The following is a 13028-nucleotide window of genomic DNA, read 5'->3' on the forward strand; positions in this document are numbered from 1 at the left end:
CACAAGGGCTCATGAACCCTTGGACAAAATATACAAAGCGCAACATTTCATGTGCCAGATTACCAAAAATTCTGGATGATCAGACCATCAAATGAATATATATGTAAGGTTATGAAAGCCACTAGAAAAAAAAAATAAAAACCTTAAAAAGGGGTATTCCCACCTCCAAGATCCTATGTAGTAGGTGTAATATTAGCAAATACCTCCAATTATAAATTTAGAATAGTTCTTCTGATAAACAATGTCACTTACCCCGTGTGCAGTAGCTTAGATTTCCATGGTTATGACCACTAACAACTGTCACTATATGAGTGGTCGTAACCATGGATACCTAAGCTACTGCAATGTCCTGCACATGGGGTAAGCAACATAGCTAAACAGAAGAACTATACTCCATTTCTAATTGAAGGTATTTGCTAATATTATTACACCTACTACATATTATGGGACAGGATCTTGGAGGTGGAAATATTCCTTTAAGGGTTTAATCACATTTGCAGGTCACAGTTTTTTTACCTGCACTTTTTAGAGGCATGTCAGCCGGAGTTGGGAAAAAAAAAAAAAATCTTTTAGCAGCTTTTTACCCTATATATTGCAAAACATTAAATTGGTGATGAAAATGAGAAGAACAAAAAATCTGTACCACATTTACATGAAGACTTTAAAAAAAAAAAAATGTTATTACTAGTTAAAATCTGAATTTTTCTGCTCCTGTGACACAGTGGATAATACAAACAAAACCGTGATTAAGATTGTGCCGCTTTTCCAGTACATACGCCGATACAGTCTTGTGAAATTCCACATCACACTGCAGATTGGTGCTGGAAACAACGATGAGATGATCAGAGAATCTGAATCGCAAGACGCCAAAATAAAGGAATTTTACCCAACACTGCAAAAGGAAAACAAGCGCAGCAGTCAGTAATTGGTCACATCCTCGATCCAGCAGCAGAAATTAATGACAATGAATGTGGTCATGCTGAAATCCAGCGTGCCACGGAAGAAGTGACTTGCAGGTCGCAAAAACACCACATTCACCATTATTTGTAGCTGTGCGACATGGAAACTGCGCATCTCCATGGCCTACATTCAATCAGATGGGGAAGGATTTAATGCATTGTTTATACTTGAGAAAAAAAAAAAAACATGAGGATTGGATTGATCGCCCATCAACTTTCTTCTTCATGTATATGGTCAGCTTTAAATTTGACCAGATGGACCTTAAACTAGTCCTTATCTCAGTAATCTGCATCCTCGATGACAAGTGACACTTTTAGTACTTTACTGTGTAATATTTTGGTTAGTAAAAGCATTGCCCATTATGGAATATTCCGCCAACAATCCATTAAATCTGGCCATACACGTAACAATTTGCTTCAGATCCAACCAGCATTCTAACTTTCTCCACTGTAAAGATGGCTGTACGCTTAAAGGGATTTTCCAGAACTTAAAACATCAAATTTCTGGGAGTCCGACTCCCGGCAATCCCTACAGAGTAGAGTAAAGGTTCTGCAAAGCATCAATGCTCGATGGAAGGTCTAGTGGCTGAAAATGGAGAAGCGACTAGGGAAAGCGCAATAGGGTTTTATCCAACGACCAGTGATAGTAGAGAAAAGGTAAAGCTCAGCTGGTTCAGATGTGTTATACACAACATACAAAACCCATAAAGTACCACGGTTTGAAAAACCAATATGATGGCAGGTAGGAAAAGGAAGGCTGGGTGTTCTGCAATGCTGGTAGGGATCCAAAGGAAGATTTAATGAAGGTAACAATGTGGTTTATTGTCACATTTTGAAGTCATCCAACTTTTTCATCAGGAAAAAACAAAATAGTGTTTTTTTTTTTCTGATGAAAAACTTGGATGCGTTGGATTTAAACCGCATTGTTACCTTCATTTTCTCATTGAAGATTTGTTTGGATCCCTACCGGCAACGCAGAACACCCATCTTTCCTTGTCCTACCTAGTGGCTGAAAATGGCATTGCAACTCGCAAGCTCCATTTACTTGGGATTTTCAGCCATCCTATTGATGGAGATGCCAGATCCCACACTGAGCGTTTTTTGTGTATTCAAGTCCCAGAAAACCCCTTTAAAAGATTCAGACGGGTCAGACTTGGACTGATGAAGCGCACATCTGGTGTTTTGTATAAGCAAGCTGATCATCAACCGATCAGATCAAAGTTTTTTTTTTTTTTAAGACAAACTAGTCGGGTTTGCACAAAATGGTAACTGCTTGGCCAATCAAGTTATACATATCACTTCAGCCAATAAGGGCCGAAAATAATCCATCATGACAGATCGCTGTAGTCTGCCGTCAGCAATTGCAAACTATGATCAAAATGAGTCATTTCGACTTACTCTCATCTTATGTGTACGGCCAGCGTTAGGACCTTGGTCCTTAATGGGGGCAAACACTGCAGGATATCTGTGCACACGTCCTGATCAAAAGGGATTATTTCATATCATCCATAATGGAAATGTAGTTACCACCAATGTAACAAACGGCCCTTAGTCGGAAAATTATACTAATCAATTATCAGTGATTTATAGGGTTGTCCTGATATTTAGGGGGATTCACTGCTGGAGTGAAGTGTGTGTCTGTCGACGCCAAAAATGTTTGTGTTTTGTGCCAGCAAAATTAGAGGGAAGGTAGCAATAAAGCGTCAGGGGACGCTGGCAATACTCGTCTATAGGATTCCTCGTTATCCCATCAGGAAGACAAGGAGTTAACAGATTGTGGTCTCCAGCAGATCTGCAGTTGTGACTATGACAGACCATCCCCCCATGCCTCTCCATCTCCTCCAGAGGCTGAGAGCTTCATTCAAAACAAGACGATGTGGAGAAAAGAAAAAAAAACACAAAGAAGGTCAAAAGGGAAGCCATGAAGGAGCTGATGGTGAATGACCACAGACCTCCACCTCTCCTTATAAAATGTGGACAAGGGCTGCAAATTAAAGAGCAAGGACGAGGAAGGGGGGGGGGGTAAGGATTCTCTGCCAATGTAGAATAAGATGGCAGCCCCCCTTGCTGTCTCCCATCGACAGTCACACAGAGCGCTATTTTTAGCATCCAATGCGGCTGACTTCAGAGGCGCCCCCCCCACCTCCTCCCATCCACCATGAAATGTGTCACACCACCGATACAGAGACTTCCCCACCACTGCCATCATCTAACCTCAGCCAACAAATGGTTAATGTCAGGTGTTCAGCATTGTCAGGGTTACACAATGATGAGGAGATGGAGGCTCTAGAATGCCTATGGGCAGAGCAACGTCATCCTGCCAGCACCAACCATGGAGCTACCTCCTGGAGATGGATGGCTGTGCATTACCCACCTAGTCACCGGCAATATTGTATCAGCCGACAATGGAGAACCATATATAATAAAGAAAGCAGAATGTGATGTTGGGTCCTGGAACGTCATCCATCAGGATGCCCTTGGGCCACACCTTGACGAGCACTCTACCAAGTCCACCAACCATAGCATTCAGGAGCCATTTTTTTTTTCTCCCCCCATTTTCACACTGTATCAAGTTTGTAGAAACACTGATCATCATCATCACTGGTCATCCCATACCCAAGAGATAAGACTCCATTAGTGATGGCACTCATCCTCACCCACCAGAGGTCACCGCTTTATGGAGACGTTCTCACCGCAGTCATCACCCCCAGCATTTCTCCATCCTATCGGATATCAGGAGGACTATAGGGCACTACATCTAGGATTAGGTCTGCTATAGCATCATTAATTCCAGGAGAAGAGGGTTTACATGTGTGTAATACATGGCTTCAAGAAACTGGTAGACAAGGAAGAGGACCTCTAGAGACACTGTGCAGAAGAAATGCACAGTAAATCCTCTGTATCAATCAAAACAGCAATACAAAAAAATAAAGAAAAAAAGTCTCCCCAAGAAGTCATCCTCCACCCCACTATAGTAGCACCACTACTCCCACAGTGCCTCAGATCATCCTGTATAAGCTCCACCACACACTGCCTGACCCTGTGCACTGGACACAGCTGGCATTAACCCTTAGCACTGAGATATGCTGCAGACTGCTCAGTGACAGTCACCTCTGCAGGAATCTACCCCATGTGACCGCTGCCTGCAGTCAGGATGCACAGCTGCATTACAGGGAGGGAAAGTCACTGCAGCCATCATTGCCATCAATCACTGGCTGCAGTCACAGCGCCGCCTGCAGCCGCTCCCCCCACCCCAGATGAATGACGGCGGCAGCGCTCACCCCAGCTGCTGGCTGTGCGGCCCAGGATCTCCCCACTTCTCGGGTTGTAGATGAACTGCTTCCATTCAGACGATGGCTGCTCCCCATTCTTGTTCTCCTCCTTGGCCATGGTGCTGGTGCTGCTGGAGATGGCGGGGTGGGTGAAGCAATGACTCCCGGAGCTGCGATGCGCTCGATAACGTGGACTTGCAGCCTGGACCACTACGTCCCCGCCGGCCGCTCTCCAATCTGAGGCCGCTGCGGCACCAGCACGCAATTCCCCGGCACAGCAGATTCGGGGCGTTTCTGTAGTTAGCCAATCAGAAATCAGTTAGTGAAAGTTAAGGCGGAGTCTAACGGTTTGGAAAACCAATTGTGGTCAACTATGGGCGTGACTTTAAAGACTAGTGGAGGGAAGCCCTGCGCAGGAGGGCGGGGTCAAAGAGCCACCGTCCAATCAGAATTATTGCTGCATAACGGGGATCGCGCCCAGCCTGCTAGCGGGCGGCTTGTGCTGCTGGACGCGGGGACGAGCCTGGTAGAATGAAGCAGTGCGCGTCCCCGCCTGAGCGCCTCATCTTGAAGCGGGAACTGGTGCTGCCCTCTGCATCCGCAGCCTGGTCACATGTGCCCGCATCCCGGCACCGGCGGCACTGCTGATACCCGTGTGTGTGCGTGTACCGGGATCCCGGGCTGCTCCGTGTGCACAGCGCGGCCGGACATCGGTTATTTAGGGCGCCCTCCTATGCTATAGCGGGAGGAAAGGGATATTTTCTGACATTCCCCAAACCTTTATATATGTCACACCCCAAAGTAATGCCCTTGAGCAGAACAGTGCCCCCAAAATAGTGACAGCCGCAGTTCCGCCCACAGTAGTGACAGCCGCAGTGCCCCCATACTAGTGACAGCCGCAGTGCCCCCATACTAGTGACGCCTGCAGTGCCCCCATACTAGTGACAGCCGCAGTGCCCCCATACTAGTGACAGCCGCAGTGCCCCCAAAGTAGTGACAACTGCAGTGCCCCCCATACTAGTGACACCCGCAGTGCCCCCCATACTAGTGACACCCGCAGTGCCCCCCATACTAGTGACACCCGCAGTGCCCCCATACTAGTGACAGTAGCAGTGCCCCCATACTAGTGACAGTAGCAGTGCCCCCATACTAGTAACAGCCGCAGTGCCCCCCATACTACTGACAGCAGCAGTGCTTCCTATACTAGTAGGAAAAGAAAATCCCGGCACTCACATGTTGATAATCAGTTGATTTATTCCACAACTCACACAAGACGTTTCAGCCTGTCCAAGGCTTTTTTCAATTGTCAAAAGCCTTGGACAGGCTGAAACGTCTTGTGTGAGTTGTGGAATAAATCAACTGATTATCAACACGTGAGTGCCGGGATTTTCTTTTCCTACAGACATTGTTTTCCACGTGCACCACCCTAGCTATACGGAGTGCCGACTATTCCTTTTTGATACTTCCTATACTAGTGACACCCACAGTGCCCCCCATACTAGTGACAGCTACAGTGTCCACATACTAGTAACAGCCGCAGTGCCCCCATACTAGAGACAGCAGCAGTGCTCCCCATACTAGTAACAGCAGCAGTGCTCCCCATACTAGTGACAGCAGCAGTGCCCCCATGCTAGTGACAGCCGCAGTGCCCCCATGCTAGTGACAGCTGCAGTGCCCCCCATGCTAGTGACAGCCGCAGTGCCCCCATGCTATTGACAGCCGCAGTGCCCCCCATACTAGTGACAGCAGCAGTGCCCCCATACTAGTGACAGCCGCAGTGCCCCCCATGCTAGTGAAAGTGACAGTTCCCCCCATACTAGTGACAGCCGCAGTGCCCCCCATACTACTGACAGCCGCAGTGCCCCCCATACTACTGACAGCAGCAGTGCCCCCATGCTAGTGAGTGACTGCCCCCATACTAGTGACAGCAGCAGTGCCCCCATGCTAGTGACAGCCGCAGTGCCCCCCATGCTAGTGAAAGCGACAGTGCCCCCATACTAGAGACAGCCATAGTGCTCCCCATACTAGTGACAGCAGCAGTGCCCCCCATACTAGTGACAGCCACAGTGCCCCCCCCATACTAGTGACAGCCGCAGTGCCCCCCATACTAGTGACAGCCGCAGTGCCCCACATACTAGTGACAGTAGCAGTGCCCCCCATTCTAGTGACAGCTGCAGTGTCCCCTTACTAGTGACAGCCACAGTGCCCCCCATTGTAGTGATAGCAGCTGTGCCCCCCATACTAGTGACAGCCACAGTGCCCCCCATACTAGTGACAGCTGCAGTGCCCCCATACTAGTGACAGCCGCAGTGCCCCCATACTAGTGACAGCTGCAGTGCCCCCCATACTAGTGACAGCAGCAGTGCTCCCCATGCTAATGATAGCTGCAGTGCCCCCCATACTAGTGACAGCCGCAGTGCCCCCCAAACTAGTGACAGCAGCAGTGCTCCCCATACTAGTGACAGCAGCAGTGCCCCCCATGCTAGTGACAGCTGCAGTGCCCCCCATACTAGTGACAGCAGCAGTGCCCCCCCTGCTAGTGACAGCTGCAGTGCCCCCCATACTAGTGACAGCCGCAGTGCCCCCCATGCTAGTGATAGCTGCAGTGCCCCCCAAACTAGTGACAGCAGCAGTGCACCCCATACTAGTGACAGCAGCAATGCCCCCCATACTAGTGACAGCTGCAGTGCCCCCCAAACTAGTGACAGCAGCAGTGCTCCCCATGCTAGTGACAGCTGCAGTGCCCCTCATACTAGTGACAGCAGCAGTGCCCCCCATGCTAGTGATAGCTGCAGTGCCCCCCAAACTAGTGACAGCAGCAGTGCTCCCCATACTAGTGACAGATGCAGTGCCCCCCATACTAGTGACTGCAGCAGTGCCCCCAAAGTAGTGACAACAGCAGTGCCCCCTAACTAGTGATAGCTGCAGTGCCCCCCAAAGTAGTGACAACAGCAGTGCCCGCCCATACTAGTGACAGCAGCAATGCCCCCAAAGTAGTGACAACCGCAGTGCCCCCTAACTAGTGATAGCTGCAGTGCCTCCCAAACTAGTGACAGCAGCAGTGCCCCCCAAAGTAGTGACAACAGCAGTGTCCCCCATACTAGTCATAGCTGCAGTGCCCCCCAAACTAGTGACAGCAGCAATGCCCCCAAAGTAGTGACAACAGCAGTGCCCCCTAACTAGTGATAGCTGCAGTGCCCCCCATACTAGTGACAGCAGCAATGCCCCCAAAGTAGTGACATCAGCAGTGCCCCCCAAAGTAGTGACAACAGCAGTGCCCCCCATACTAGTCATAGCTGCAGTGCCCCCAAACTAGTGACAGCAGCAGTGCCCCCCAAAGTAGTGACAACAGCAGTGCCCCCCATACTAGTGATAGCTGCAGTGCCCCCCAAAGTAGTGACAACAGCAGTGCCCCCAAACTAGTGACAGCAGAAGTGCCCCCCAAAGTAGTGACAACAGCAGTGCCCCCATACTAGTCATAGCTGCAGTGCCCCCAAACTAGTGACAGCAGCAGTGCCCCCCAAAGTAGTGACAACAGCAGTGCCCCCCAAACTAGTGATAGCTGCAGTGCTCCCCAAATTAGTGACAGCCGCAGTGCCCCCATACTAGTGACAGCCACAGAAAAAATAAACATTTAGGTTGGCAGTCTTGCCTAGTTACATCAACAGTGTTCCTAAAATAGGTTGGTGGCATTGTGGTTGTCACTTGGTTCATGTCAATGTAGCTGCCAATAGATTGAGGGCAGCAGCTGTCACTAGTTTGGGAACACTGTGGCTTTTGCAAATTTGGTAGCATTGGGTTTGTCAGTAGTTTGGTGGCACTGTTGCTGAGAGTGTTGGCGGCACTGTTGCTGAGAGTGTTGGCGGCACTGGCTGAGAGTGTTGGCGGCACTGTGGCTGAGAGTGTTGGCGGCACTGTGGCTTTCACTAGGTTGATGACATTTTAGCTGTCATTAATTTTGGGGCATTGTAGCTTTCAATTTTGGGGCATTATGGTTGTCACTAGGTTGATGACACTTTGACTTTCACCAGTTTGGGAGCACTGTGGTTGTCACTAGTTTGGGGGCACTGGGGTTGTCATTAGTTTGGGGGCACTGGGGTCGTCATTAGTTTGATGGCACTGTGGTCCAGGATTTTAAATGCAGGTGGCCATTACATAGGGTTGTTGGAGATAAATGGAAGAAAATTCTAATAATAATAAATACAATTTTAATTATCATAGTTTATGTTATTCTATGACACCATTACATTTCTCTCCTATCCTGCAACAGCGGTCAGCATTGGTTCTGTGCATGCACGAGGCGTCACTGACAGGGTCTCCGTAGTGTGATACTGACCTGCACAAGCGATGAGACCCCATGACTATGTGACATTCCAGCGCTAAAGTGAATTCTTAATGTTTTTTCTTTTTTAGCTTTACCTTTTTCTGGCTGAGGCTTCAAAGTGCAAACTGGAGATTTGCCAATTCTCCCAGGAGTTCGGAGAGCTGCCCTTTTTTTTAATTCTCCCAGACATTTCAGGATTGTTGACGAGTATGCATAAAGCAATGGTATGGGAGCGTATGCCATCACTTTATTATTGATGGGGTTCTGACCTCTAGAACCCCCCCAGCAATCCCGAGAATGAAAATTATGCAGCGGTGGAGCAGCACAGTATCCTGATCGCTGTTTTTCCCTACACCATATGTTTGTCTCAGCGATATACCATTTATGACACGGGAACCCCTTTAAAGGGCTTGTCCACTCTTTCAATAAAAGTCTGCAGTCACTCTATACCACTGCAAACCTCTGAATCCTTACAGCATGCGCATCGCTGCTTGTGAGAGCTGGTGGTCACTTAACCGCAAATATGTGATTTGCATATGTGCAGACACATGTCCACTAGACTCACAGCATGCGCACCGCACTTTATCAGGATACTCCGGTGTTACTGGCAAGAGCGGGTGGTAACTTGACCGCAAATATGTGATTTACATACGTGCGGACACATGTCGACTAGACTCACTTGTATTGAGCGAGGCCGAGCACGTCTAGTCGGAATGTGGCTGGAAGTATTCAAATCTAATACTTGTTGTTAAGTGACTTTCACCGGAGAATCCTGACAGGGTGCGGTGCGCTTGTTATAAGGATTCAGATGTCTTCAATCACTCAGAAGACCGAACAACCCCTTTAGTACAGCTTTATGTAAATACATTTTTGGAAAATTAGAGAACCCTTGTTTTTTCATCTATTCTGAAAAGGTTTTTAATTTTTTTTTTTAACATTTTTGTAGGAGCCAGATATATATATTTAACAGTATGATCGTGAAGCTATTTCATTGCATATTTGGGACTGTAACTGAACATCTGAAGCCCTAAAACTCACCATTACTAACTAGACAATAAGAAAAAAATAACATTATATGACTAGAACCTGAAAAAGATGGAATTAGTGAGTGCGGGGGAATTTATTTTATGCTTTGTGCCAATATGTTTGTGCGTTTTGTGTTAGGTTTAGCTTTCAGACACATTTGTTAAAGTAAACGGTTTAAACTATTTTGCTTTCTTTGCTTATTTTTTCTTTTTTTATTATTATTATTATTTTGAGGTCTTTGAAACAGGCATTTTCATCGTTTTTTACATATTTATGACGTGAGACTTTTTTTTTAAAATATTGCACAAAATGTCACAATCTCATTACAGTAGATGGGAGGCATAAAAGTTTGAAATCAGCTGTATGGTGAAGTCTTACATCTAAACATGCGGCAAATGTATCAACAAGTGTTTGACACTTTCATAAATTTGTACAAACAGCAACAATGCAACCACAAGTAAAAGTGACATCAAATGTTCCTCCCATGATGAATTTCCCTTCATGTGTTTCAGCCGACTCGATTCTTTGGCTTCCTGCATGAGAACAGGACACCACTTCATTAATTTCTTGCATTAACACCTCGATCTTCTTCAGGAGGATGTAATTTCAGGCAGATTGAATCCTGCCAGCATGGCTCAGCTTCAGGAGGAGGCACGCTCTGCGCCTCTTGTGCTTTTCTCTTATTCACAATATTCTATTTGTGTTCCAGGCAGTAGAAAATCTGATTTTTATAAAATGAAATATCGCCAGCTTTAATGCCAATGACAGGACTTCACGGGCCAAGAGCTAGACCCCTGACTAGAAGCATATTCTGGCATTTAATAAAGTCTGAGGAACATGGTCAGGGCAAATGCAGGTCAGTATAATGAAATGACTTCATTGGTGTACGCAATCCTCATCATTGTGTCTAAAGGCCCCCATAGGCATCAGATAGCTTGTCGTTTGGCTGACTGCTGTCTCTCTTGATCGAGACGAAATTTCAATCTGCACATGCCTTGCCATGGCGCCATTTTACTGAAGACTGCTGGAAGATCAATCTGCTCATGCACCGCCACCGGCGCCATTTTTCTAAAGACCGCCAGAAGATCAATTTGTGTAAGCGCCGCCACAGCGAGGGTGGCGCCTGCATGAACTTTAAAACCTGAAGAAGATATAGACACTAGGGTTGAGCGAGTATGTTCTGTTCCGAGTATGCTCGGGCCGAGCTCCGAGTATTTACAGCTTCTCGGTGATATGGTTGAATCGCTCCCGTGTGCATGATTTGCAATTGTTTGACAGTTTTATTACATGTGAGGAATGTGTAAGAAATAGACATTCCTCTCATGTAATAAAACTGTCAAACAGTTGCAAATCATGCACACGGGAGCGATTCAACCATATCACCGAGCAGCTATAAATACTCGGAGCTCGGCCCGAGCATACTCGGAACAGAACATACTCGCTCAACACTAATAGACACCAAACGGAGGGGCTGGCTAGGAGCCGAAGACCCTACCCACAATCTCACCCCTATGCAAAAAAAAGCTTATGAAACCCAAACTTCAAATGCAGATTTCTTCAGTAAAAGTATCTATTGAAACTGTATAGCAGCGCCATTATGGCCATACCTTCACTTTAATGTACATAATTGTGCTGACAGGTTCTCTTTAAGCATTTATCGCAACTAGTAACTGAATCAGGATAGTGGACAACCTCTCTGATAGTTGCAAGACAGCAAACAAACTTTCCAAATGTAAGTTCAGAGAATGTTCCCAGGAAGATGTTTTGCCCGTCGCCCAGTCTCATTGAACATGTATGACCAGATTCAACAGCTGTAATGGAGTTAGATGTGTCTGGCTGCGTCATCTGAAGCATCGCTCAACAGAAAATGGTTGTTCAACCATCTTCCTTCTATTGTGTCTGGCCACCATTTGTCCCATAAATGTTCTGTTTTCTCTCATGCTGTAAGGGATTGAAAGTAATTGCATAGTATTGTCCCCATACACATATGATAAATATCGTCTGATCTTGCCAATTTTGGCAGGAATGGCCGACCATCTAACGTGTGTTGGGGCCACAATACTCTTTCCCAACAGATAATGAAGAGAAGGGGAGATAAGCTGCTGCCAGAGGAGTCTAGTAGCGGCTCTCTCACACTCGGGCAAGCCTGTGTATGGAGAAGTTGTGGGAGACAGCTGTCCGCCAATTGTTCAGCAGACATATCTATTGTGTATGGAGACTTAAAAGGTGTTAGCCATGCAAATGCAGAAGTGCATGACTCCATTTCAGATCTGTGTAAATCTGGATAACTTGAGACATCAATGCAAAATCTTCTTTGTTTTTTTTTATTTCAGTGGAATTGCCCTTTAACTAAATTGAAGCACAGATTGATGCATATAAGAAGAAATATCTGGGGTTTGAGTAATTAATTTTAGTTGTTTGCAACTACTTAAAAGTCTCCTTAAGTAAGGATATTTGGAGACAGAAGTTAATCCACTATACAATTAATACATTAATGACGTGTCAACAGATCGGACATAGTGGACCGTCACCAGCACATGCTGATGGTTTCCTGGCCGCTGCAATATACTTGATCTCTGGTCTCCATATTTAGTAGCTGTTATCCTTCCTGAGGACCAGCCCTAGGTCAGGCAGAATTTCAATTTACTTAGAGGTAACCCTACATCAGCCTCTATTATAAGGAATTCCTAATTTAGTGTAATGAAATAATGTCCACATATGTGAAGTCGATAACCACAGTCAGAGAGAATCTACTGAAAATCAATCTAGATGGAATCACTTTAAGCCTTCTAATATTTGTAGTGCACATATAATGCATCCAATGGTGTATTCGGCTACGTTCCCAAGATGAGTTTTTGGTAAACTATTTATGCTGCGTATTTAAAAAAAAATGCAAGTAACTTATTTTAATTCATAGGTGCAGAAATGGTGCCGAAAATCTGCAACATCAAAAACTCACCAAAAGCTCATAATTAGAACGTAGCCTAATATGGTCGAGTGCATGAGGCAAATAACTCAAATTCAGAGTAAGCGCGACCATATTGGACTGATTTAATGGATTTATGCCACCTACAGAGATACTCTTTTGTTCCTACCAGAGGCGGACATACCATTAGAGCAACCTGTGCAGCCGCAGGGGTCCAAAAGTTAAGGAGGCCCACTTCTACCGCCAAAGTAGATGGAGTTGTGATTATGATGAGCTATTAGACTGAGCTTAGACTGGAGCCCTCTACTGTCTGTGTCCTAGTTCCTACCATGTATAAAGGGACGCCAGATTCTTCAGGTGTTTTCTCAAGGCCATTGTCTAGCAGCGGAACATTTTCCTCTTCAGTAATGTATATATTAAAGGGGTTATACAAGGGTCCAATTGGATGTCAGAAAACCCGTTCACTTTACAGGACCTCAGAAACCTGCCCACTGATGGGCCAAGACTATTAGGATATATTC

The 13028-nt window shown here is 46.2% G+C and overlaps 1 protein-coding gene across 1 annotated transcript in view; it reads right to left on the minus strand.

Moving 5' to 3' along the window:
* Positions 1–4535, minus strand: part of ATP1B3 (ATPase Na+/K+ transporting subunit beta 3) — a 42155-nt gene extending 37620 nt beyond the window's left edge. The window contains exon 1 of the mRNA XM_073674384.1: positions 4241–4535. Within this exon, the coding sequence (XP_073530485.1) occupies positions 4241–4349 (109 nt within the window). The 5' untranslated portion in view covers positions 4350–4535. The remainder of the gene's footprint in view (positions 1–4240) is intronic.
* Positions 4536–13028: the final 8493 nt, after the last annotated feature.

Source organism: Phyllobates terribilis, unplaced genomic scaffold (assembly GCF_046119375.1).
Source record: "Phyllobates terribilis strain yellow unplaced genomic scaffold, ASM4611937v1 Scaffold_3__8_contigs__length_932513732, whole genome shotgun sequence".
NCBI lineage: Eukaryota > Metazoa > Chordata > Amphibia > Anura > Dendrobatidae > Phyllobates > Phyllobates terribilis.